General features: G+C 35.5%; 1 protein-coding gene across 21 annotated transcripts; it reads right to left on the reverse strand.

Moving 5' to 3' along the window:
• On the reverse strand, positions 1–25,826 carry LOC132788368 (putative leucine-rich repeat-containing protein DDB_G0290503). 21 transcript variants are annotated; one of them, XM_060795744.1, is made up of 29 exons: positions 25,759–25,826; positions 25,050–25,440; positions 22,084–22,240; positions 20,465–20,631; positions 19,940–19,975; positions 15,241–15,423; positions 15,008–15,151; positions 14,804–14,937; positions 14,553–14,733; positions 14,148–14,462; positions 13,400–13,714; positions 12,697–13,341; positions 12,449–12,631; positions 12,251–12,388; positions 12,003–12,185; positions 5,811–5,942; positions 5,276–5,599; positions 5,021–5,209; positions 4,814–4,951; positions 3,891–4,124; positions 3,190–3,372; positions 2,951–3,082; positions 2,575–2,730; positions 1,903–2,059; positions 1,680–1,846; positions 1,462–1,618; positions 1,232–1,398; positions 990–1,172; positions 1–931 (listed from the first exon to the last, which is right to left on the reverse strand). In XM_060795744.1, the coding sequence occupies exons 2-29, from the start codon at positions 25,270–25,272 to the stop codon at positions 744–746; spliced, it is 5,511 nt and encodes a 1,836-aa protein (XP_060651727.1). In that variant the 5' UTR covers positions 25,273–25,440; positions 25,759–25,826; the 3' UTR covers positions 1–743. The 21 variants fall into 21 exon arrangements, with proteins under 21 accessions (XP_060651727.1, XP_060651725.1, XP_060651724.1 ...); XM_060795742.1 differs by having other exon boundaries at positions 25,050–25,585; positions 25,759–25,782; XM_060795741.1 differs by lacking the exon at positions 25,759–25,826 and having other exon boundaries at positions 25,050–25,738.
• Between the last annotated feature and the right edge of the window lie 340 nt (positions 25,827–26,166).

The raw sequence follows: 26,166 nt of genomic DNA on the forward strand, positions 1-26,166 counted from the left end.
TTTATTTTGTTTTAATCCGTAATAGTTTACTGTAAAAATTATTATTTTGTTTTTATGTTCTCTGTGTTTAAGCATTTAATATTATTGTAATTGTATTTAAATATAAATTTTAAAAGTAATTACTATGACTTGAGTGTTGAGTTATTAATTATTGTTGTTTGTTTTCTTTTAAGTACATTATTGTGAAGTCAAATGGTATAGTATATTATTATATTGATAAATTGGAAGCAGCCAGAAAGTTGACTGTCATTTATTATTTGTTCAAGAGTGAAACCAAACGGATTGTCAATTATTATAATCATAGAAGTATGTAATATTTGCAATGTTTTTGTCACCAGGGACTCTTCTCGCTCTCTCACTGTCTCTCTCCTTTTCTGGGATTCTTGCAGAATACTTGGGGCATATTCGGCATTCTCTCGTTATAAAGTCATTTCTTATCGTCGTCTAATTTAGACGATTTCCATGATGATATTTCGATATTGATGATGATGTGATGTTTTGTCTGATTGTGTTGTGCGTTGTGCGTTGTTCGTTTCGTTTATTCAATTCTCATTTCCTTATTAATCTCTCTTTCTTTCTATTTCTCATTCGCTCATTCATTGTCTCTTTCTTTCACTCTCATTCTACACGCAGGCAGGCCTTTGTAGTAGTTGTAGTAAGTAGTTGATTCGTATGTTCTTTAACAATTTTCTAGTTTCACAGCAACAGCAGCAATGTGTAGCCCAGCAATTAGATCAGTTCGATCACGACTGCTTTGGATGCTGAACGGGCGGTGGAGGCGCTGGCTTGAAGCACTGCAGCAAGAAGGCCGTGTAGACAACGAAGGCCACCGCCAAGGCTATCAGAGCATACATGAATATATTCAATTCCGGCTGACGGAAGCGATTCTTGCGCAGCCACTCGAGCACTTCATCCTCCGACAGCAAGTCACCTAATCAAATAATACCAATTCATTTATTACTTGCAACCAAAAATATAGTAAAACTTACCCCTATATATGCTGGGGAAGCGACGACGGAAATAGACCATGGCCGGCAGTTTGGTAACGCCCCATTTTTTGGCATAACGCGAATCGGCCATTTTCACAAAGGTAATGTCCAAATTATCCGTTTCGCTGTCAATGTTCTCCAGTTTCTCCAATGCTGCAGCACTATCCACCTGATTGTGTTCATCTAAAAAGGGAAATATTTATTATTAGGAATGAAGAGTTACTTGAAATTCCTCAACTTACAAAAGAACACAGACAAAAATTCGTTTTCTTCGAGCAGTTTGTCAAGCATTTTGCGATTGACTTCCTCGATTTCGTTTTTAATTTCGAATACATCTTGCGATGTCAGCCAGGTGATGACTTTGTCATGCTGATGCATGTCACCATCATAAAGCACGGGCACTTGCTTGCTATAAAATAGAAAATCTATTATTATATACATATTCAAATATTATATTAAGCTTGCTACCAACCGGAAATAGACCAAAGAAGGTATGTTAACAATTTCATATTTCTTGGCTGCCTCAACGCTGGCAATCTTCACGAAATCAATGCCAAACATATCAGCTTCGCCATCAATTTCCTCCAGCTCCTCCAATATTTCCTCACACTCGGCGCAATCATCATCATCTATAATAGCAACTCTTTAGTACTTTATAGTCTCTTTTAGCATATCATAGTATAGACTTACAGAAGAACACCACCAGCAATGTGGACTCGGCCATCAGGCGATCCAACATGCGCTCATTCACCTCCTCGATCTCATCAGCCAACTCACGATTATCATCATCAATCAGCCATTCCAGCACCGATTGTTCGTTTTGCAGATCTCCCTCAAAGAGCAAAGGATTGCCATTCCTATAAAAAGAAATGTTATTATAGCAAACTTTTATAAGAAATTACTAAATTCTTACCGGAAGTACACTAAAGCTGGGAAGGTCTTGATGGAATAGCGTTTGGCCAGCTGAGGATCTTGAATTTTAACCATATGTATGCCAAAAACATCACACTCATCATCAATCAGTTCCAAACCCTCTAATATCTGATCACAGATATTACAATTGATCTTGTCTGTTCATAAGAAAGGAATTACACACATATTAAATACAATTTAATGCGAATTATATTCTAATGACTATAGAATGTGAAGCGCAGGCTGTCTAGTAATTCAGTTAGAAGAGTTATAATTGGCAATCGCAGATATAGTGGATATAGTAGAAAACGCCAAAACACGAGGTATTCGCGCCCAAACTAAATTTTTACATTTTTATTTTACAATTGTCACAACAAATTCGCAACTTTTTCATAGGAAAATCTCGTTAAAAATTGATCTGTGTATGGGGAATTTAGTTTGGTCGATAATACAATTAAAAGCCATTTGTTTAGTATTTAGAATTGTTGTTGTTGTTTATATAGAAGAGGACAACAGTATTCTTATAGGCATAATAGTCAAAATTACAAACTGGTTAGAGAGCGGCTCGTAAAACATGCACAATTATTTCGATTTTGGCTTTCGATCTTAATTTATTGGTAAATTTATTTTAATTGTTTGAGATTGAGTTGCGATTTTGTACACACGGGAATACCTTGTTTTTGGATACGTTTTCTTTTACGAGAAATGTAGCTTTGTACGAATTGGCTGGATGAGTGTTTGGTGGTGGTCAGGTTGCTGTCTTTAAGACTAGAGGGGGAACAGAAACTTCGACAGAAAGCGGGTTGCTTGCCCTTTCGCTCAATCGGTACTGAGACGTTACGGTTTTTTTTATTGTTTTTTTTTTTATTTTGGAAGGATATTGGATAGATTTTTTTTGTGGTGTTGGTGCAGAGAGATTTTGTGTTGTGCGGTGGTGCAGTGGTGCATTTGGTGGTAGAGTGCCAGGGGGATATAATTGATATATTGTGTGATAATATTATGAGAAAAATGAGATTGTTTTTCTTGTCAGTCAAATGGCAAAAACTTACAGAAGTATACAGCCAGATATTGTGTTTCTTCGACCATTGTCTCCAGCATTTGACGGGTGATCAATTCAATGCGATCTTCAGTTTTCTGTGTAATCAGCCACTGCAATACTTCCTCCTCCTCGCTAAGCTCACCTGTTTGTTAAATTACATTTTAAATTGATTTGCATTCACAACATTGCGAGGCAACAGCTGCAGCTCCAATTTGGCAATCGATTAAAATGTTATCGATAATCGCTTACCTTCAAACACGTTTGGTATTCCGCCCTCAAAGTAGACCAGGGCTGGATACTCGTGGACGCCATAGCCATCGGCAACGGAGAAATCGCGAGTTTTAACAAAAGTAATGCCATGCTTATCGCAATCATCATCGATATTCTCAAGCTCTTCCAACACTTTGGTGCACTGCTCACAGCCATCGGCATCTAGAGGAGATTGGTGATTTGGGGCAACGGCAATATGCAAATATTATAACAAAGACTGCACACTAGACAAGGGGAGGTGGCGGGGCAAATAGAACAGACTACGAGCAAGCACTACATATAAAATAAACTAAGCACAAAGTGGGAACAGAGTGGAAACTTGTGTATTTTTTTTGTGCAAATGTAAAAGTATTTGTAGTAGAAGAACATAGAAGGTAGACAGCTAAAGATACACAGATATATACATATATATATTGTATATACGGAAAGATAAATACAGAGAGAGTGAGAAAGAGAGTGTGTGATAGACAAGTGGGGAACTCTTAGGTGCGCTACAGCAAAGTATACTGGGTAAGACATTCTCATACAAATTGGACGTGAATTTGTGCATGTGTGTGTGTGCGTGTGTAGGTGTGTACAATACATATGTGCATGTGTGTGTGTGAGTGCTTGGGTGGGACTCATTCCAGTTTTGGTGGCTATACAAAATGGTTATTTAGATTGTCACGTAATTGCGCTACCATCATCATGTTTGGCCGCAGCAGCAGCGGCATCCGTGGCTGAACCACCACCACCATCTCCACCAGCAGCACCGCCAGCTTCGCCAGCACCACCTGCTCCGCCCTCTGGATCGCTGCCAAAAGCGGCGGCAGCACTGGCGGTGCCGCCATCCTGTTGATGCTGTTCGCGTTCCTTTTTCAGACGCGCCTTTCGCGCCGCTTTCGAATTGCAAATATCACACTTCGTTTTGTTCCCTATTTTGTTTTCGTTGTTGTTGTTGTTGTTTTTTTGTTTTAAAATTTTTGAGTGTTTTTTTTTTGTTGTTTGAAATATTTTGGTATTTTTTTTTAAATAGAAATATATAAAAATTGGTTGTAAAAAGTCTTGGTGGTTAGATACAATTTGAGCGCTGTTATAATTGCTTAGAAATTAAGTTAAGAAAATACCTAAAAGAAATGAAATACTGCAAACTGTTTGCGCAAAAGAGTGAGCATAAATTAAATTAAGCACAGTTGTTCAATTTCATAGAGAATACATTAGAAATGATGAGACAATTGGTTGGAAATGAAAAGAGACACAACAGTTGAATGCGCTGAAAAGTATGCTATAAAAATTGAATACGCTTGCAGAGCACATTATAGTAGAAGGCTTTCCCTTTTATTCCCCCCGCAGTCGGATGAACAATCACGTCAGTCTTGTGTCCCAGTCTGCCTCAATGAACTAAAGATGACTGCAAGAGTATTGCAACTTCGGCGTACCGAAATTTTGGCAATTTCCTTCACATTTTTTTGGTCGTTGTGCTCAATATGAATTTATGTCACCAAACCGATTGCAGTCGGTAAACGTTTGATAGTCTTAACAAATTGAAATTGTGTTTGATATATATTTGTTAAATATACCGCACGTTTTTCATATCGTTTTTGTTGGGTTTCATTGAACTTACAGAAATACACTGCAATGGAGCCAGACTCTTCGATCAATTGAACAAGCCTTTCGCCTTCGAGATCTTCGATAACATCTCCACTTGGATCCTTTTGCGTAAGTAACCAAGTAAGGATTTGTTCTTCTTCATAAAGATCCCCTGCGAAAACAAAGTGTATATAATATATTAATCAACTGCAATACTTGAGCTTTATTATGACTAATTTACCGGCGTATATGACTGGCTCCTTGGATGTCGGCTTGAAGAAGACAATGGCTGGCAGTGCAAAGACGCCGTACTCCTTGGCCATTTGTTTGTCATCGATCTTGACGAAATCAATACCCGCCTTATCCGCATCATCGTCGATGTGTTCCACTTCTGCCAAAACTCGTGGACATTGCTTGCACTCATCGCTGTCTAAAGTTCGATAAAAATTAATTTAACTTTCATTAATCTAACTTCAACTCCTTTTTTGAGACTTACAGAAAATGACAGCCACATAGTCGGAATTCTTGCGAATCTTCTCAAACATCTTGCGATTAACCTGCTCAATGTGATCGGTCATTTCCATGTTGGCCGGACTCGTCAGCCAATCGAGCACCTCCTCCTCATCATCGATGTCGCCATCGTAGTTAATGTACTTGCCCTTGCGGAAATATGTTAGACCTGGTGGATTTCTATAGCCATATTTCTTGGCCATCAGCTTGTCATGCATCTTGACTATATAAATGCCATATTCGGCAGCCTCATCGTCGATGAGTTCAATGTGTCGCAGAACACGTGGTGAATCCGGATCATCCTCTTTGTCTGCAAAACAATTTGATTCGAATAGTTATTTGGCATATCAACAGAAAACTAAGCTGAAAAACTGAATTGATTACAATTTTGATGTAATTTTTCTTTTCTCGTTTGCTGTTGTTGTTTTTTGTTTGGGCAGTTACAGTTTTTAGTGGGCGCGCGCTTTACTCTTATCATAAATATATATGTATACCTTAATGTCAGACTTTTGCATACTTACAAAAAACAACCGCTAAAAAGTCTTTGGTGCCTATATATTCAATTAACTGATCCCGATTGATCAGCTCAATGCTCTGATCGGCCTTCTGCTCCAGTATCCAGTTGAACACGTCCGTATTACTCTCAATATTACCTAAATATATAGCAAATAGAAAAACTTAAATATTTGCCAAACATTGTTGGTTCAATATGTTCTTTTATTTCTTCGCGTATCGATTTCCATAGTCGAACATACCTGTTGTCTGCAGTTGGTCAATCAATCATGAGTTCTTTATACGCTGAAATGTTTTCTATAACTTTTTCTTTAAATGTTTTGTTTGTTCCATTGAGGGAAATGAGAAGCATTCTGGAAAATGTTCCAAAATGTAAACACAAATCTAAAGAAACAAAAAAAAGTTTGCCCAAATGTATCGCAAAAATGTGTAAAATAATGCAAAATCATTTCTCTTTCTTTGAGGGGGTTGAGGGAAAAGGTTTACATAAATTATTCAATTCATGAATAATTGCCACATGAAAGAACCAAAACATAATTGTTTTTTGTGTTTATTTTTTTTGAGAATTTCGTTTTGTATTTGTGCGAACGCTTAAGTTTATTAAAAAAGAACCTAATTTGTTTATTGAGTTATTGTGAAATTTACAATTGATTTTTTCAATTATTTTACAAAAATTTTGTGTATTGCTTAATTGTTCATTTAAGTAAAATATTAAAATATATAAAGTTAAAAACTTTAACAAAATACATTGCTTGAGTTTCTTCTTGTTTTTGTTTTCAGTTTGATCTTTACAGCTGCTGTTCAACAACAATAAGATTTAATAAAAGTTCTTAGAAAAAAGATTGTGACTCTCAGTTTATCAGAAAGACTTACAAAATTAGAAAATAGCATTCGATATTTTGCAAATATCGATAACAAATCAACAGTTAGCCGGAAGCGGCAGAAAAATATACAAAGAAAAAAAAAACGTGAAATGAAATCAAAAAGAAAACATGGCAAAGCATTTACATGTGCGAGGCCATTGAGAGAGTTTGCCAGCCATTCATAATATTAAGTATACGAACTGTGGTTGTATGAGTATTTGCGAGTTTTGTTTTGTTGGATGTATTCATCATTTTTTTTATTCATATTTTGCTTTGCTTAATTTCTTTGTATTTAAATTGCCACAACAACAAAGAATCAAATGTATTTGTTTGTATGTAAAGTTAGGCTATGTGTGTAAATAGTAGTAAGAAGTTTTTTTTGCAGTTTGCGCTTCACTTTTGTAAAATTGTTTAAAAAATATTTATCGCTTCATGGTTTTTGTATTGTTTTAGACTTATACATATGTAAATTGTATATTGTAACAAAAAGTAGTAAGTAGTATCAAAAAGTTATTGACTTGATTCTCGTTTCTCGTTTGTTAGTTAATTACAAAAATTTCCTTCATTCATTATTAGCTAAATATAGAGACCTGAAGTTCTGAAAATATTATTTTATATACTCCTCTGCACACTTTAAATGGGTTATACCCATTACCATGTGCAACTGCTTAGAGTATTCTATAAATTCTTATTTATTTTTCCATTTTTTTTTAGTTTTTTGTTGGTTTTTTTGTGGTTTTTGTGTGTTAATAGTAAGTTTGTTGTTGCAGTAATTGCTTTAAATTTGAACAAAGTTTGTTTTGCGCGTTTGATATCCATTGACAAAATGCAACAAATTTTTTAGTTAAGTTATAGTTTGCTTTAGTTACGATAGCTTACATTGTGAAAGAAGAGGCAGCCTCAACAGAAAATATTAAAAAGGTGCAAAAGTACCAAAAGTTACGAGTTAACGTTTAGTTTTCAAACAAAATGTTGTGTGAATTAGTTATTTATAGTTTTGAGTTGCGATGCCGAGCATAATTTTGAAATAAATTAGCTGGCATTTCGAATTCGATGCATTAACCGCTGCATTACTTGTGGAACAAAGAGTACGGTTTCGTTGATTGTTTGTGTTATTAACATTTACATTCCAGATGATGTTGTGCGTGTCGTATGAGTAATATTTAATATTAAAGTGACGCATTTCGCCTGGCAAAACTCATTTATATGTTTCAAATTTGCATTAATTACACAGCCAAATGAGTTAGCTTAATAACAATATGTGCTTCTTTCTCTCATTCTTGTTGTTGTTGTTGTTGGTTTGTTGTTATTTTTGTTGTCTTTTGCTCTTAAATTTAATGACAATCAGAAATCAGACATTATGATCTTATAAATTACATAGAAACCTGTTTTTCGAGGCTTTTACAACAAAATTGTGCTTAGATCTTAGACATGTTGTTGTTGTTGTTGTTAATATTCACATTGTTTGATTTGGTTTTGGCAACATGACAACAGTGCGTATACGTGATACTTTAATTATTGCATATCATTAAGTTTCATACAATCTCATTCAATCTCATTCATTTTTAGTGATTTTGTTTCTTTGCTATCTATTGAATTGAATTGATTTTGGTATTGATTTTGTTTTTGTTTTGTGAGATTTAAAATTGTTGCCTTACTCCCACAGAGAGATATCCTGAAAAATGAGGTCATACAAATTTTTTAGTCGATTTTGGAAAAAATTAATGCCTGCAAGACACAAAGAAAAAAAAGAGAGAGAAATAAACAAATCAAATTACATCCAGATATGTCTGTGAGTGTGTGTGCTTCTAATATGTGTGTAAATGTATGTGCACAACAACAAAATACGTATTTGAAAATGAACTACGGAAAGTGTATTATTTTTTTTGTAACAAATTCATTGTTTGTGTCTTACAATTTTGACAAGATTCAATTGTGATAAATGTTGTCTATCTATTTATTTTTCGACTAACGCGACGTACCGGTTTTAACATTCAGCTTATTTCCCGACTTCTTGGATGATTTACTCTTAGGCTTTTCCACCTCGACGGATTCGTCATCATCCTGTTGCTGCTGCAACTTGGGGATGGGCTTCTTTGTCGATTGACCCGAACGCTTGTTGGCATACGACACCTTCACCAATGGCACATCCTCATCATCATCATCATCCTCATCATCGTCGTCATCATCATCATCGTCATTGTTGCGCTTAGACGCCTGCTTCTTGGAGGCGACGGGCTTCGAGGCAGGTTTGCTTGCTGAGGTGCTCGATGAGGCGGCAAATTTGAAGTTGCCACCGCCTTGACGATTGCTGGCGTCGCCGTCGTGTCCGATGCGCTGGGCCGTCATTTTAGGAACTTTCGTTGACTTCTCCAATTTGGTTGGACAGCATTGGAATGGTTTGTAATCGTTGGGCACAAAATTGTTGCCGCGCTTAGCTGAATGGCCGTCGTGACCCAATCCAACATAGAAACATTCGTCATCTGTTGTGAGCAAACAAACAAAAACATTTTGTCAGATTGTTTAGTTCTTAATTTTGGATTGGTTTTGTTTTGTTTTTTTTTTTCATACATTTTATTTTTATATTTTTTTTAAGAAATCACTAACAAGAATCAAAAGTAAACAAAAGAGCATAAAAAAGAGTAGGCGAGAAATACAAAATAAAAGTCGTAAAGTTGCTTTTATTTGTCAACACCTTTCAGAAATTACCACAAAGAGCAGTTAGTAGAATTTTCTGTTTTCATTTATATATTGCATTTCTTTTTTTTTGTAATATTTGATAGATTGATTTCTTGTTCAAGTACTAGAGTATATAGAAGCGTGCTTTATGAATGAACAACAATTTAATTTAATTTTAAAATCATTTGTTTGTTTTTTGTTTAACATTAATCATACTATTTAACTAATAACTGACAAAATGCTTTTGATGCTGACTGTACAGGTTGATTGAATCTAATTCCGTTTGTTTTCAAATGTTTTTGATCGTTGCACAATTTTCTAGTTTCATTTTTCATTTGTTTTTTCGTTTCTCATATCCGTTAAAAATAATTAATTGTAATTATTTTCAGGAGTGCAGGTTCGATATTAATTATAATTAACAAATAAAAACGATTACTTAAAGTATTAAATGATAATAATTATATCAATAATCAAAACAATCAAGTTATTAACAAATTTCTCGTTCATATTATTTATGTTGTGGTTGTTTTGGTTGTCGTTTTTTTAGAATTATATTAAAAAAATTATAGTCAATAATTTTTGTTTTTTTGATTTTTTTTTTATATTTTTTCAAACATTGTGTCAGCTATGATTTTTGCATTATTTTACCAAATTTGTTCACTTTTTTTGTTTATTATTTTGAGTAGAAGTAGAGAAAAGTTATGGGATGGGGAACATCAAACAACATTGTAGGTATAGATCGAAGCATTGGAGAGGTCTTGTATAACATACACCAGGGCAAACATTGACGTGGTTTACATATACATATATATTTTTTAGTGCGTGAGTGTGTGAGAGAAAGTTTGATTGCTTGAGTATTTGATTTTCGAAGTGTACAACTCCAATTTCAATTTGATGATTTGGCTTAGCACAAAAGCTGCACATTGACATTTCATATTTCTTTCATTTGTGTTTTGTTTTTTTTTACCTTTGCGAAATGCATATTTATTTGTATTCCTTTTACCCAAGTCTGTAGATAGACAATGAAATAATATTGTAGTGTGTGCGTTAATCGGAATGGTAAAGTTTCGTGTGCATGTTTCAACGATATTTCTTGGAGAGAGGTCGGGGGGTCAGGAGTTCACAACAGTAAAAAGAATTTCAGTTAGTGCGGCAATGGCAACTCACATTCACGTATTACCTATTTCATCTATGACATGACCCGCGCATAGATCAGAAAGCCGATGTATCGTTCTGCCTTTAGCTCTGTGCTTATATATTTGCTTGCTGATATCTTCTTCTTCGTCGTCATTGTCATCGTCATCGTCGTTATCGTTATCGTCATCGTCATCGTTATCATCTTCATCATCGTCGTCATTATTGTTGTCATCGTCATCGTCATTGTTGTCATCGTTATCGTCGTCATCGTCGTCATTGTTATCGTCATCGTCCTCATCTTCTTCATCGTCATCATCAATATTTTTATTGCCATTTTCGTCGTCATCGTCTTCGTCGTCATTGTCTTCATCGTCATCGTCCTCATCGTCATTATTTTCATCATCTTCATCGTCATTATTTTCATCATCGTCATCATCATCATCATTTTCTTCATCGTCCTCGTCTTCATCATCATTGTTTTCATCGTCGTCTTCGTCGTCATCATTATTGTTTTTGCTATTGTTATCGTCATCGTCTTCATCATCATTTTCTTCATCGTCATCCTCATTATCATCATCGTCGTCATTCTCATCGTCTTCGTCGTCTTCATTATCGTTATCGTCGCCGTTCTCGTCATCTTCATCATCATCATCATCATCATCGTTATTATCGTCGTCATCTTCATCGTCGTCGTCCTCGTCATTATTGTCATTATCATCCTCATCGTCGCCGTTGTTATCGTCGTCATCGTCATCGTCATCGTTGTTATCGTCATCATCTTCGTCGTTGTTATCGTCATCATCGTCATCGTCATTGTTATCGTCATCTTCGTCGTCCTTGTTATCGTCATCGTCGTCATCATTGTCCTCATCATCCTCATCCTCATCGTCATTGTCTTCATCGTCGTCATCAAAGTCATTATCATTATCACCATCGTCATTATCATCATTGTCATCGTCGTCATCGTCATCGTCGTTGTTATTGTTATCGTCATCGTCATCGTCGTTGTCCTCATCGTCATCGTCGTTTCGCGAATGTTTTCGTAATCTTTCATTTCGTATCGTTTTTTGCAGACGCTTTAATCTTTGTCTTTTATCCACATCACTTTCTTTAGGATAGCTCAATTTAACAATTTTCTCATCACTGCCATCGTCATCGTTGCCTAGTATATCGTATATCGAAAGTATTCATTACGTTTTGCACTTTTTTTAATAAATGGCTGTGTAAACGGGTAGAATGATATTTGGATATATCCTTGACATTTTTTCTTGAATTTGATATGCGATCTCATTTCTGATTTGATTTGATTTGAATTGATTGCAATTGAGTTGGCCTCAACTGATTTTGAATTGAATGTTTGGCTTATGAGCGTGAGTTAGAAAGCAGAGAAAACATTTGAAACAAGAACGCTTACTCTTTTGATTGATTAACCACTGCAGCACACGATTTTCATTTTTGAGATTACCTAGAAAGAAGAATTCAATTAAAAATCAATCAAACACCTATTCTTTTCTAACTTACCATCATACATGATCGGAACGCCTGTCTCGTAGTAGACCAAAGCGGGGAATGCGAAAATGCCAATTTCGTGGGCCAACTTCACATCGTTCGATTTGACAAACTGAATGCCATGCTTATCGGTATCATCGTCGATGTTCTCCAATTCCTCCAGAATGCCACCACACGATTCGCATTCATCATCATCTAAAGTAGTAATAAAAAATCGTGTTATTAAATAAATTTCATTTCGTTTAAAGTCAATTAATTACAGAAGAAAACAGCGAGATGTTCCACGTCGTTGATCAAGACTTGCAGTGTTTTGCGATCCACCGATTCGATAACATCAGCCGTTGATTCGTGCAAATCGATAACCCATTCAAGAATTTCCTCCTCCTTCATCAGATCACCTGCAATCGAATATAGCAATTAAGATACTGTATCTTGCAGATACTTTCGGCATGACTTACCGGTGTAAATTGTTCTAAACTTATGTCTATAAAATGCAAGCGCCGGCAAACCGGGCAAATCGTATTCCTTATCGATATCATCGTCGGATGTCTTTACAAAGTCGATGTCTTTTTCCTCGCATTCATCGTCGATGTTCTCCAATTCGTTGAGGATCTTCTGTGCCTTCTTGTCACCCTCGGCGTCTAATCGTAAAACAAAATTATTAATACTGAAATTTAAATTATATTATCAAAATTTTGTGACTTACAGAAGAACACAACCACATGATCGTTTTCGGCCAAAATCTTGTCCAACATTTTGACATTGACCTCTTCGATTTTGCCGGGAATCTCAAGGGTTTCATCATCGGTGATCCAAGCGAGCACTTCGTCCTCATCATCCAGATCGCCGGTAAAGTGCAATGGATCACGATTGCGGAAGAACACCAGTCGTGGATAGGTTTTCACGTTATATTTCTTAGCGATGCCGGTATCCTCGGTGGTAACAAAAATGATGCCAGCCTCATCCAACTCATCATCGATGCTCTCGAGGGCATTAAGCGTGTGATCGCAAGTCTCGCCCGGTTCGCAGGGACCCGTAAAGAAGACAACAACATACTCGTGTTCATTGATCAAGTTGACCAGAATCTCATCGGTAACCTCCTCGATGGTGGCCGTCTTTTTCTGCACCAGCAGCCATTCCAGGACCTCGTCCTCATTCATTAAATCACCCTCATAAAGAGCGGGGATCTTATTCTCGAAGTAGATCAGAGCGGGCAAATGATCGAGACCATATTCCTTAGCTTCGGCAGCGTTATCGATGCGCACAATGACGATGCCCTCCTTCTCGAGTTCATCGTCAATGTTCTCCAGCTCGTTCAAGATGCGCATGTCCTGCTTGTCATCCTTGTCGTCTAAAGGTGGAATTTACTTGTGAAATGTTTAAGATATTAAAATAGTGTTTTCTCTTACAGAAGATGACAGCCAAGTGTTCGGTGTTCTCGACCAGTTTGTCCTTCATTTCATCGGTGACTTCGGGAATTTCGGAATAGCGCTTTTGATGCACCAGCCAACCGAGCAGCTCATCCTCTTTCATCAGATCACCCTCGTAGATATGTGGAATACCACGTTCAAAGAGTACAATCGACGGTATCTCATCGATACCCCATTCTTTGGCTTCCTTATCGTCATCGATCTTGACAAAAGCAATATCATTTTGATCGCACTCATCGTCGATGTTTTCCAATTCTGCGAGGATTTTCTGTGATTTCTTTTGATCTTTATCATCTGCGAAAGATTGCCAACGATTATTATAATGCACTCAAATATGAGATCAAAATCCAATTTGGGAAGACGGCGTTTGTTTTTTTTTTCTTCTGAAAATGATGCCATACCTAAAGAAGTGTGTTCTATGTCGAGAAGAAAGAATACCTAACCCAACCTTTTGTTTATGTTTCCTGTTTCCGTTTTTAGTTTTGTTTGATTAGTTGAAGCGCTTATAAGATTAAAAATTTTGGTAAATTTTTATAAAGCACATCGAGCAGTGTTACAATCACAGCAGACACTCAGACACACCCCAACAAAAAGTAGTACAACATCTAAGAGTATACGACTTCTATACAATATATCTACACAGTTCGTCAGATCCTTCGTTTCGATGAATTGATGAATGGATTGAGGGGGAGGAGGGGAGGTTGGGAGATTGATCCTTTTGACTTACAGAAGAGCACAGCAACGTGCGGCATTTTCTCAATGATCAAATCCAACATTTCATCGGTAATGTCTTCGATTTGATCGGAACTCGTTTGCTCTTCGAGCCATTTCAATAGCTTCTCCTCATCCTCCAGATTGCCTTCGTATATGGTTGGAATGCCTTTTTCAAAGTATATCAGTTTAGGAACTTTATTGATGCCATATTCAACGGCCTCCTCGGGATTGTCGATTTTCACGAAAGTAATGCCCAAAGCGTCGCATTCGTCGTCAATGTTCTCAAGTTCTTCGAGCACCTTTTGCGATTTCTTGTCGTTGTTGTCGTCTGGAAAACAGCTTATGGATCAAAATGCGCCAACTCTTTGCCCACCAAGGGAGGGATCGTATTTAGTTTTGTATTGTGTTTTATATTTACAGAACAGCACTGCAATGACGCGTCCTTCTTTGATCATTGTATCGAGCATTTCGTCGGTGACATCCTCGATTTCATCACGTTCCAACTGTCCCAACAACCATTTCAGTATCTGTTCCTCATCCATGAGATCGCCATCGTAAACGTTTGGAATTTCTTTTTCAAAGTATACAATTGCCGGAATCTACAAAAGGTTCGAGGACGTTCATCGTTATCGTTATCGCAATCGTTATCGCTATCGATTTGCTGCGTACCGAATCGATTCCGTAATCGCCTGCCGCCTTGGCATCATCAATTTTCACAAACTGAATGCCATGCTTATCGCAGTCATCGTCGATTTGTTCTAGCTCTTCCAACACGGTCATCGAATCATCATTGCCATGATCATCTGTAGGATTATGCAAATCGTTTGCAATCGATCGATTTACTTATCGATTTCGGGGGGTTCATATACATACAGAATAACACAACCAAATTATCAATGTTGCTGATCAGCGTTGACAGCGTCTTGGATGTGACATCCTCGATAACATCATCCTCATCGCCGGTTGATTTATTCTGGACCAACCATTCCAAGACATCCTCCTCCCGTTGCAGTTCACCTGCGATTTGCAATACAAATTAAGTTGGTTCTGTTTTGTGGGATGGGTGTGGGAGGGATTCGTGGATAGTTCGTTGGTATTCAATATACCTTCATAGATGATCGGAGTCTGGTGGCGATAGTAGACCAATGCCGGCAGATTGCCCAAGTTGTATTCATCGGCCAAGGCCTCGTCGTGTATCTTGACAAAACCGATGCCAAGCTGATCGGCCTCATCATCGATATTTTCCAATTCTTGCAGAGCCTTGGCGCATTTGCGGCATTGCTGTTTATCTGATGAGACGATTACGATATATTACGATAACACTATATAGAGATTACACCAGCAATTCCATCGATAGGTTGACTTGACAACATTTAGGTTTGTTTTATTTATTATTATTCATTTGGATTTGGCGAGGGTTTAACAACAGAAAAAAAAGGGATCTTTACAAACATTATGTAGGCATTATACGCTGTGTGTATTATCGTATCATTCTCGTATGCAGCTGTAAGGTTAAGGTTAATACAAGTACGAAAAAAAAAGAAAAAGAGATTCACGACATTGTGTGTTCGCATGCAAGAGACAAGAATAGAATCGAACAGGAATTATAGTATAGAGTGAGCTCGATGCAATTGGAAATTGTATTAGACCATTTGGTAGCCAGCAAATGGTGTTGCAAATCGCATTACCCAATCAAATCAAATTGTTGTTTATTTATACGCATTTGTTTACACCAAAAAAATAACACGCGAGAGAAAGAGAGAGCGAGAGTTTGGTAATCATAATAATAATCTTTTGTATACAACCTGTTGCAAAAATACGCTGTAAAGGAAATAAAATACAATGAACAAACAGAAATGTTCAAAGTGTTTTGCGCACAACAAAACTTTTTGCTTATAAATAAAATGCAGAGAAATCGACAATTCGCTTTCGTATGTTTTTGCCAAATAAAAGCTCCGTTTCTTGACATTTCTATTTTGCCCTCTAGATTCATCAGTTTTCGCCTCTGCCATCGACTTTAGCGAGCTTTCGCTTTGGCATGCGCCGCGTATACGTAATATTTGATATCTTTTAAGTACGGCCATAAATTAAATTCTTAAACAAGTGCATTTGTATAGAAAACATATTAGATCAATAAAACAAAATGTTTTAGCCATCGTCAGGCAGCTGTCAAGCTATAGCTTATATATATTCTCGATCAGTTAAGTGCCCTTAGAGACAAGTTGAAGCAGTCGAGTTTTCAATTTATAAATTCTTTGCCTAAGTTCTATACAAATTATTAAGTTTCTCTTAAAGATAATTCCAATTAGTTTGCATTTTCTAAGAGCGTTTCTATTATTCTTTTATTGTTTAATATTTATTATATTAATTGCTTGAAATCTTTGTAAATTCTATAATAATGACATTAAGACAATTTGGCTTAGCTAAAGCGAAAGATTTTCTTGTTGAAAATTCATAAATTGAAGGCAATATATTTGCCTGGGTGAGTGGGTGTCGCCAAGGTGGCAAGGCCACACACACTCACATACACACACGCATATTTACACACCCACACCCAAACACACACACACACATATACATTACTGTATGGCGACAGTGACTAAACATGTTTATGTTTATAGTTTTGACAGTTCTTATTCGTTGTAAATTTGCATTTAGTAAGCAAAATGCATTAATGAATTTTTGCGGCAGACTTGGGCAAATACTAAAAATAGTGCAAGTCAGACATACTTTCTATATATGTGCACGTGTGTGTGTGTGTATATATTTATTTTTTTGTAATATTATGTAAAATTGCATTTGGCTGCAACTAAAGAGCTGCCCATAATGACATCCATGCCGGCTCGTGTGCGCCAGCATCTTGATGTATTGCTGTATGCAAAAGCAATTAAAACTGCTGTCTGTCTGCAGTTCTATGCAAAAACCACAAAAAAAGACAGCTGCCACATATGAGAGTGGACTTCAAGATACCCCGTAATGTGTGATTTACTACTACAAAATATTAATTTGTCACTGTAATAAACACTAATTGAAAATTGTTTCAGATTATGCAAATTTTACTAATTCATTTAATAAAAGAATTACAAAATTTTGTAATAATTGAAAATAATAATTAAAACTTTCTTCACATCTAATTATGATTATTAAATATGATTATTGTATAGCAATTATAAACTCAATTATTCGCTCTAACATTAAATTTATCTGTTGTGTTTAAGGATATTTTGCTAGACTGCGAAAATTTGTTCTAAACTTTATATTCTTTAGTATATACTAGTACTGAAGTATATACTATAGTAGTATACTTGTACTGTAGTATTTACAATACTAGTATATAGTATAAAGTTATTGTAAATACTTATTTAAGGAAGCGAAGACTTTCAATGGGTTAGTTTTTTAATAAAATTCATTTTCACTGTTTGATTCTCTATGCAAAATGTTAATTCTGGAATTTATGGTACAAATATACTTTATATCTATTGCAATTGTTAATTGACTTTTTTTTTCCTATACTAAACATTAATACTGAATAATATAATATATATTAAGATATATTATTAATATTCTTCAAACATTAATATTGCAAGATTTGATACAACCATATTTTATTTTAGATAAAGACATTATAAAACTTCTCTATTAATTCTCCAAATATTTGTTAAAATTAAATACTCCAATATAAATTGAAGTAAAATGTTTTTTATAATTGAAATATTTTGAAACGTTCAAAAAATTCTTTTACATCTAATGAATCTAGTAAATGGTTAATCGAAACTCTTTACTAAATGCTGCAACTCCTGTTTTTACAGGGTATATTGCGTGTTGCGCTGTGAATTTTCGACAGAAATGTCGGGCAGAACAATGGATGCGAAGTGGAAGAAGAAGACGCAGAAGCACAGAAGGCAGAAAATATGTTGTTCTTGTCTCACCTACATGCTGATCATCTATGCGAAGACCTTTGTGTGCTGTCTGCGCTTGATAAAAATACATGTACTATTCATATACAATACAAATTCGCTTTGCATGTGTGTGTGCGTGTGTGTGTGTGTTTGCGTGCGTACATGTGTGTGTGTGTGTGTGTCTATATATGCACGCGCGTATACAGTTAGTTGTTTGAAAATTGAGCAAAAATAACAGCAGCGAAAAATCATTTTGTTGGCCAACCAACTGCTTCGAGTGCCTATTTATAAACCAACAAAATTGTAGGTGGCTCAGATGTGTTGAAAAACACAGCAACAACACCAACAGCAACAACAATAAATAAATACAACTTTTGTTGTTGGTGGCAACGCTTTATAAAGCTAATACATATTCTATTGGCCATACAAAGTAAAGTTGATGCTTTCTATATAGCAACAACAACAAAAATCCATTTCCTTTGTTCCATAATAAACTGTGGCCAACAAAACATTGCCACATGCAAATTGTATATCGAAATACTTTAGTGCTGATCTTCAGGCGCAAATGAATTATATCATAAATGTAATTTATGCGCGAGATATCGATTTGCCAGCGACTGACTGTCAGTTGGACAAACTGACGGTTTCCTCCGAAATTTGATTTTCTTGGCTTTTGATGAGTTTTCTATTTTGTTGTATTTTCTTTTCGCTTTATTTTTGTTGTAGACGAGTAGCACTTGGTCGGTTGGTCTGATTGCGACCAACGGCCGGGGCCACAAACACGCTCTGGCGCAGAGCCCAGACATTTATGTTGTTGTAATCTTATTTTTATACGTATACGTAATATCTATTTATTTATTCTTATTTGTTTCTTCTCTGTGTTTTTATGTTGTTTGATATATGCCAATTTTGTTTGCCAGTTAAATGTTCATTAACTAACTATACATACAGTATGTATATATAACGTATATATTCTTTATAAGGCCTAATCAGACTAATGATCATATTGTTTTAGATCTGTGCCATATAAATTTGTATTCCACATGCTTCGACTTTTAATATACTACGTATTTATTTTAAGGCAACGGAAATTGTCAAAATAATATATATGCACATATATTTCAAAAAGATCTTCTTGGCTTTTTGGTAAAGTCTTTTCGTAATGAGAGCTGCATGATTTATTAGAAGTAGTTCCGTCGAGGGATTTAGCTAAAAGTTTTTGTTCACTAAGATCTCTCAATCTTATGGAATACTTGAGAATAATACTTGCAACATAGTTAAGCAAGTGCTCTGTATATACGTGTACTTTAATAGTAAAATTTCAGATAAACCTGTATATCTATATTTGAAATGTTTTCTTAGAACTATAAAGTTTTTTAGTTTTAACTGATTATAGAAGAATTCTAAAAGTAATTATATTTCTTCTTTCAATTGAGTCTAATTTAAATTTTAAAAAATACTATTCTACATATACTAAAGTAAAAAATAAATATAAAATAAAAGCGTAATCAAATTTCCTAACATTCTCTTCAATCCTAAAATTTGATTTGTATATGGTAAAGAGTTATGTTGTGTCAGCCAAGTTTAGTTCAAGACATTCATATTAGGATGGGCACAAACACAGACATCAGCATATAGGAATAAATACAGGCGGAGAAGGGAAAATGTTATACATATTTACATATAGATACATTGGCATTACGTTACGGCGTGGTTTCTTGTGAGGCTTTTGTGCATATGTAGTTTACTGTTGTTGGATCAAAAATTGAATGAGGATTTAAAAAAGAGTTTTTAACATTTGGTTTTAATTAGCAATTTCTTGTGGGAATGGAAAATCATTTGGAGAGTGGGGTAAGGACGAGGGCAAGTCAAAAGAACAACCTGATTAACATATGCACAAACTTACCCATTACCCTGGGTGGGCATGTTTCATGATCGGGACCTGTTTGTCGTTTGAATAGATACAACGCATACAAATACAATATTTCGCTTATGTCAAAAAGGCACAAAAACCATCATTATATAGTATAAAGACTAGTATATAGTATAGTACAGTATATAGTTAAGTATATAGTATATAAATATATATTAAAATGGCGCCGTTAGTAACACGATAGAGATACAACTAAGTTAATTTTTTAATTTGTAGTATATCCACATATTTATGTACAAATACTAGGTAAATATGTAATTTGTACCTAAGTTTTGTATGAATTTTAGTCACAAGAGAGCTTTACTGCTTTTTGCTTTGTGTTTCAAATTGTTTTTTGATTTGTACGCTAAAAACTGCAACTGCTTTGAAGTAAACATAATCAGAATGTTTCACCAATAATGAATAAATAGTAATTGTAATTGAATCAAAGTTTGATAGGTAAAAGTAAAGAGAAAGATAAAAGATTTCGTATAAGAATCGAACTCAATGGGTACTCACAGAATAGCACGGCTACAAAATCGGTATCCTCGATAATCTTGTGCAGGATTTTGGCATTTACCTCCTCGATGCGATCGGGCAGATCCATGGCCTCCAGCGAGGTGAGAAAATCGAGCACGCCCTCCTCATCCATAAGATCGCCATCGTAGATGATTGGCTCCTTTTCCCTGAAACAGGTTGAAGTAGAATATATTATATATGGTTGTAATTTCTTTCTATATGTTTTTATTACATCTGAACATCTACATTTTTTATGAATGCCGAAAAATATATTTCTTGAATAACATTTATTTTTGTTTGTAAATTTACAAAGCCAAAGCAATTGCAGACTTCAAGTTGTCAAAAACAAGTAAGAAAGCTACAGTCGAGTGTACTCGACTGTGAGATACCCGCTAACCATTTTGAATAAAAGAAATATATTTTGCGGTATTTTCTCAAAATATACCGAATATACTGAAAAAATACTAAACAAAATACACCAAATGGTATATTTGGTATATCGACATAGTACCGCATTCAAAATATACCATAGACGGCACAATATACCAGATTGTCAGCCAAAGCAACTAAGACCCCTAGTAAGTAGGCGTTTTTGCCCATACAAAAGTATTTCTTTAATAACTTCCACAATTTGTATCTGATCGCAACGAAATTTTCAGGAATCATAACTACTGTAGTTGTTATTATATATACCAAAATTTCCAACTCTAGCTTTAAAATTACGCTTTTTATTCGATTTTTTTGATTTGCGGGGGCGGAAGTGGGCGTGGCAAAAATTTGAAATAAACTTGATCTGCGTGCAAACATAACAAATGCTGTCGAAAAAAAATTATAGCTCTATCTCTTATAGTCTCTGAGATCTAGGTGTTCAAACGGACGGACAGACGGACAGACACACAGACGGACAGACGGACATGGCTAGATCGTCTCGGCTGTTGACGCTGATCAAGAATATATATAGTTTATAGGTTCGGAGATGTCTCCTTCTACCTGTTACATACATTTCCTGTCTGCACAAAGTTATAATACCCTTCTACCCTATGGGTAGCGGGTATAAAAAAAAATTTATATCAAATGAATTCTTTCAATTTTATTATGTTTATGTATGTTCGGACAATGAAAATTAAAGTTAATTAGTCAATAAAATCCGTCCGTATGAGCACCTATATCTCAAAGACTTTAAGAGATAGATATATCACACATATAATTTTTTTTTAAATATCGACAAAAATCGAATAACAAGCAAAGATAGTATTGGAAGCTGAAAAATTTATTTCAGAAATTCTTTTATATTGGGAAAATTGCCTACTTACTACGGGTCTTAGTAACTTTGGCTGACAATCTGGTATATTTTGTACTGTATGGTATATTTTTAATATACATAGTACTATATCGATATACCACATATATAGCCGGTGGTACGATTTCAGTATTTTTGCGGTATACTAATTTGATATATTTTAAAATGAAATGAATTCAAATAAATAAAATGAAAATAAAATAAATGAAAATTGTTATGTTACAATTTGATTATATTCGGCTAATAAAAAGAAAGTTTTTTTAAGCAAAAATTTAATAATACCCAAATGAAATAAAAGACTCGATTATAGTTTTCATACCTGAAGTAGGTGAGCGCTGGGAAGTTCTTGATGCCATATTGTTTAGCTAGTCGTTTGTCGTTAATTTTCACAAAGTCCACACCAAATGAATCGGTGTCATCGTCAATTTTTTCGAGTTCCGCTAAAACCTTATCACAGGTCACGCAGCTTCGCGCATCTGTAAAATAACAAAACAAGAACAAAAACCAATTCAACAATTAACAAATGTGTAATAGAAAATCGCAGATAAAACTGCATAAAGATACCAACATCAATTGACGGCTAGCAACTGTCGCGTGTGACGCCAAATGCTGTCGCGATTATTCATCGTCGTTGAGGATGCATCATCGGTAGCGTCCCCTTCCCTTCTTCCCCCTCCCCACCCATTACCCATCTACTATGCTCTTCCTCTTCTAGCTGCCTCCCGCTTTAAGGCATATATAGGGAGAGAGAGCAAGAACCGCTAATGGCATTTTGGGTCCCAGACCCAGGCTAGTGAATGAAATGACAGCAGCAGCAGAGCAATTGCATCGACTACTCTCCTCTGTATTTATGTGGCTTATAAGGTATATATATATGTGGATAGGCTGTGTGTTTGTGCACAACTGCGACATTTTGTTAAATTAATTCATAAAAATCCAATGCAGACACGATTAGGGAAATTCACAAAAGCACACAAAAGATGTGCTGCCGCTGTGTTGGCGGCGTACTTCGTCATCTCTTGTCGGTTTTGGGTGGTTGCACGCCCAATCTATTATACAATCTAAATGTTGTAAAAATATGCAATTATTCATGTGCCCCTTTTGCTGAATACCCTGCAAACAGGGAACTAACAGAGGCGAACCGACTAGAGTTGACTAAAAAAATCAAGAGAAACGAATGCAAAGAAAAACTAACTACTAACTACTCACAGCTTGAAAAGTGGGCAAGTAGTTAAAGAATATACGATAAAGTTTAAATGTATTTCAATACCCTGTAAATATGTAGTTTTAACAAAATACGCCTGTAAATATGTAGTTTTAACAAAATACGCTGCAAGTGCTAGCATATTATAACTATAAACACTGAAACTAAGAATCAATCAACACGAAGGTTGAAGAAAGTTGTTCATAATTTGTATAGAGTATTTGGCAGCCATTCAATACTGCAGTCCACTAAAGAGTATCTACAAATTAATCACACTACATGACCACCACTGACTGTTGCCTTAACTTCCCTCCGAGCAGCCCCACTTTCTTCCTTCATTTGTATTTGTTAAACAAAACTAAATTTGATCTGCATTTATTTGGATTTCAATCGGTTTCTACCGGATTTTATCTATATTTATCGTCAGGCTATATAATTGAAGTCCATTTGTTTGGAGGAAACACTTCAGCATCGGCAACTTTCAGCGTCCGCAAGTCTGTTTTGGTTGCTTTTATGGCATTTTATGGGCGTCAAGTATATGGAGCAGATGCGCTGCCCGTTTATCGTGCGTATACGTAATATTCCGTATACGACGAATTGTCTTTGATTATGCATTGGATTGCGGCTGTTACAGCCAACAGGTAATATCTGTTAATAATATTTTCACAACGCTTTACAATCGCATTAATAGCGTTTACTTGAAAAAACAAACAGCTGTTGATTTTTATTGCCAATTTCTATGCCAAATTTCAATGAGCTGCCATTTGCGTAGTTCATAGCATTATTTTTCTTTGCTTTGTTTTATTCTGTTTTTTTTTTTTTTGCTCTTTCTGTGTTTTGTATAAGTCATCGAGTTGGAGAAATATATATAATATATATATGGTATTTTCAGTGTCAACAAAAACATTTATGGAATATGGTAGGCGTTTGCAAATGCTATTGAAAATGTTTTCCCAAATGCATTTTGATAATTTCTCCTCCAAAAAAGATAATTTCTGTATTAACTGCCGACATTGAAGTCAATTTGTACAATTAAAAATACATATATGTGAGATTATGACTATGACTATATATTTAAATATACGTGCGAGAGTACAGAGCAGAGAAAAAACAAAATATGAATGGACAGACGAAAAAAGAAAAAAGAACCTTCATTTTTGGCTATTCGAGCGAAACAATATCCAATGGCCGAAGGTGATTAACATGTTTATGGAAGCTATTTTTAATCTGATAAATTATAACCCTGCTGGCTTTTGTTTATGTGAAATGCGCGTATTTTTCTATGTGCTAAAATTATTCAATTAAAATTTTTAATGCTCGAGCATAAAATAGAAATTCCTGCCCACAACGGGAGAAAGTAAACTTTTAGTTCCTCTAATTATGAAATACTTAAATACACAAACAAAAATATTGATGAATTTCGAACTGGAGGGAATCGGGAGACGTTTTTCTAGCTAATTTTTTTTTTGTGTCGAATTTTATAGTTAGCTCAAAGAGTTTGCGCCAAATGCGTCTAAGCGAATAGCAACAGAAATTATGCTGGCAACACACTCGCGTATTGCAACAAAAAAACAAATAGAAAAAAATAAGAAGGCACACAAAATAGGAACAAACAACGTCGGCAATTTCTCACAACCAAAGGCGATTGCTACTCATAAACAGAACGCCAAGAGAACGCGCGAAGGGGGGAAAAAAAGCAACAAAAAAACAAAAAAAAAAAACTGAGAAGGAAAAAAAATAAAAACGAAAAGCAAAAAAAAAAGAGAAAAAAAACTAAACCGAATGAAAATCTCAAGACATTTCGTACAACGAAATTTTTCACATATTTTCACTTGTATGCGAATTTTTAGAATTTTCACTAGAGAAAATTTATATAATATGGCTTCTGTTACTATTTCGAGTCGCATGGCCATCGTGCGTTTTGCTCGAGAGGAGGAGGATTATGCTCGTATCGTGCGCCCGGATCTCGATCGTTACTAGCTACAACAACAACCGATGTGTGTGTGTGTGTGTGTGTGTGTGTGTGTGTGTGTGTGGGTGGGTATGTAAGTGTGTGTGTGTGATGTATTCTATATACTTACACCAGAAGACAGCAACGTAATCCTTGTCGGCCAACAGTTTCTCCAATTGCTTGGCATTGACCTCCTCGATGACGGCCTCGGGTTCAAGCGGCACCGCCGCCGCTGGCTGTGATGACGATGATGAGGATCCTTTTTTGTTAGCGCAATTCACATATCCGGGAAAACTGAGTGCCAGCAACGTACACACGAGCAATGTCAGAGTTTTTAATCGCGTGAAAGTCATCTTTCGATTGCCTTTCAAATACGCTCGAATCTAATTACTTTGGCCGTTGCGATCTCTCTCTCTCTCGCTTCTTCTTTAATGCTTTAAACTCTTAACTCGAACATGCGTGCGTGTGTGTGTGTGTGTGTGTTGATTGATATTTAGTATTGCAAATTATTATAATTTCTTCTATTTGGATTTGGTTTTTGAAAGTGGTTTGATTTTATTTTCGTCGTTTAGCAGCGTTGTGTCGTCGTTATTAACAAAAAATTATAATAATTTCAAAATTTAGGCACTATTTTTAGTTGACAAAATCGTATTTCTTTCGCGTACACTAAATACATATATTTTGCGCGCATACATACATACATATATACAGACAAAATGATATGTATGTATAGGGGGATATATATATATGAGAAAATTAGATTATATATATATAAATATATACATATATTTATATATATTTCTTTTTGCTATTAATTGAATGTTTTCCGCGGACTGTACTCTTTGTTAGTTTTGTCAATTTTTGTTCCACTTCGTGCAGAGGTCCGCTCGCAACTGAAAGACTTTTGGTGAACATTCCATCCCATCCCAATTAAGAGGCCCCCGTTAAGCTTTAGGGATCTTATATTTCGTGGGCTTTCTATAGCTTTTTTCATCAACACATACAGACACATACACACAGCTTTTATCGGAATGAGCGACCGAGCGAGATACGGCACGCTGCATGATCATTTAAAGAGTATGGTGAAAACTTTTCATCTTTCCTTTTCTTGGGAAAATTGAGCGAGAACTGTTCGTTCGACGTTCGCTTTGCGTTGCACTTCTTTGTTTATGCATCTCGAGATTTGTATATAATATCGCTTATAGCGAAGCAAACGCTCAGTGGTCTTACGAAACTTCCTATAAAAA

This window comes from Drosophila nasuta, chromosome 3 (assembly GCF_023558535.2).
Source record: "Drosophila nasuta strain 15112-1781.00 chromosome 3, ASM2355853v1, whole genome shotgun sequence".
NCBI classification, from domain to species: Eukaryota; Metazoa; Arthropoda; class Insecta; order Diptera; family Drosophilidae; genus Drosophila; species Drosophila nasuta.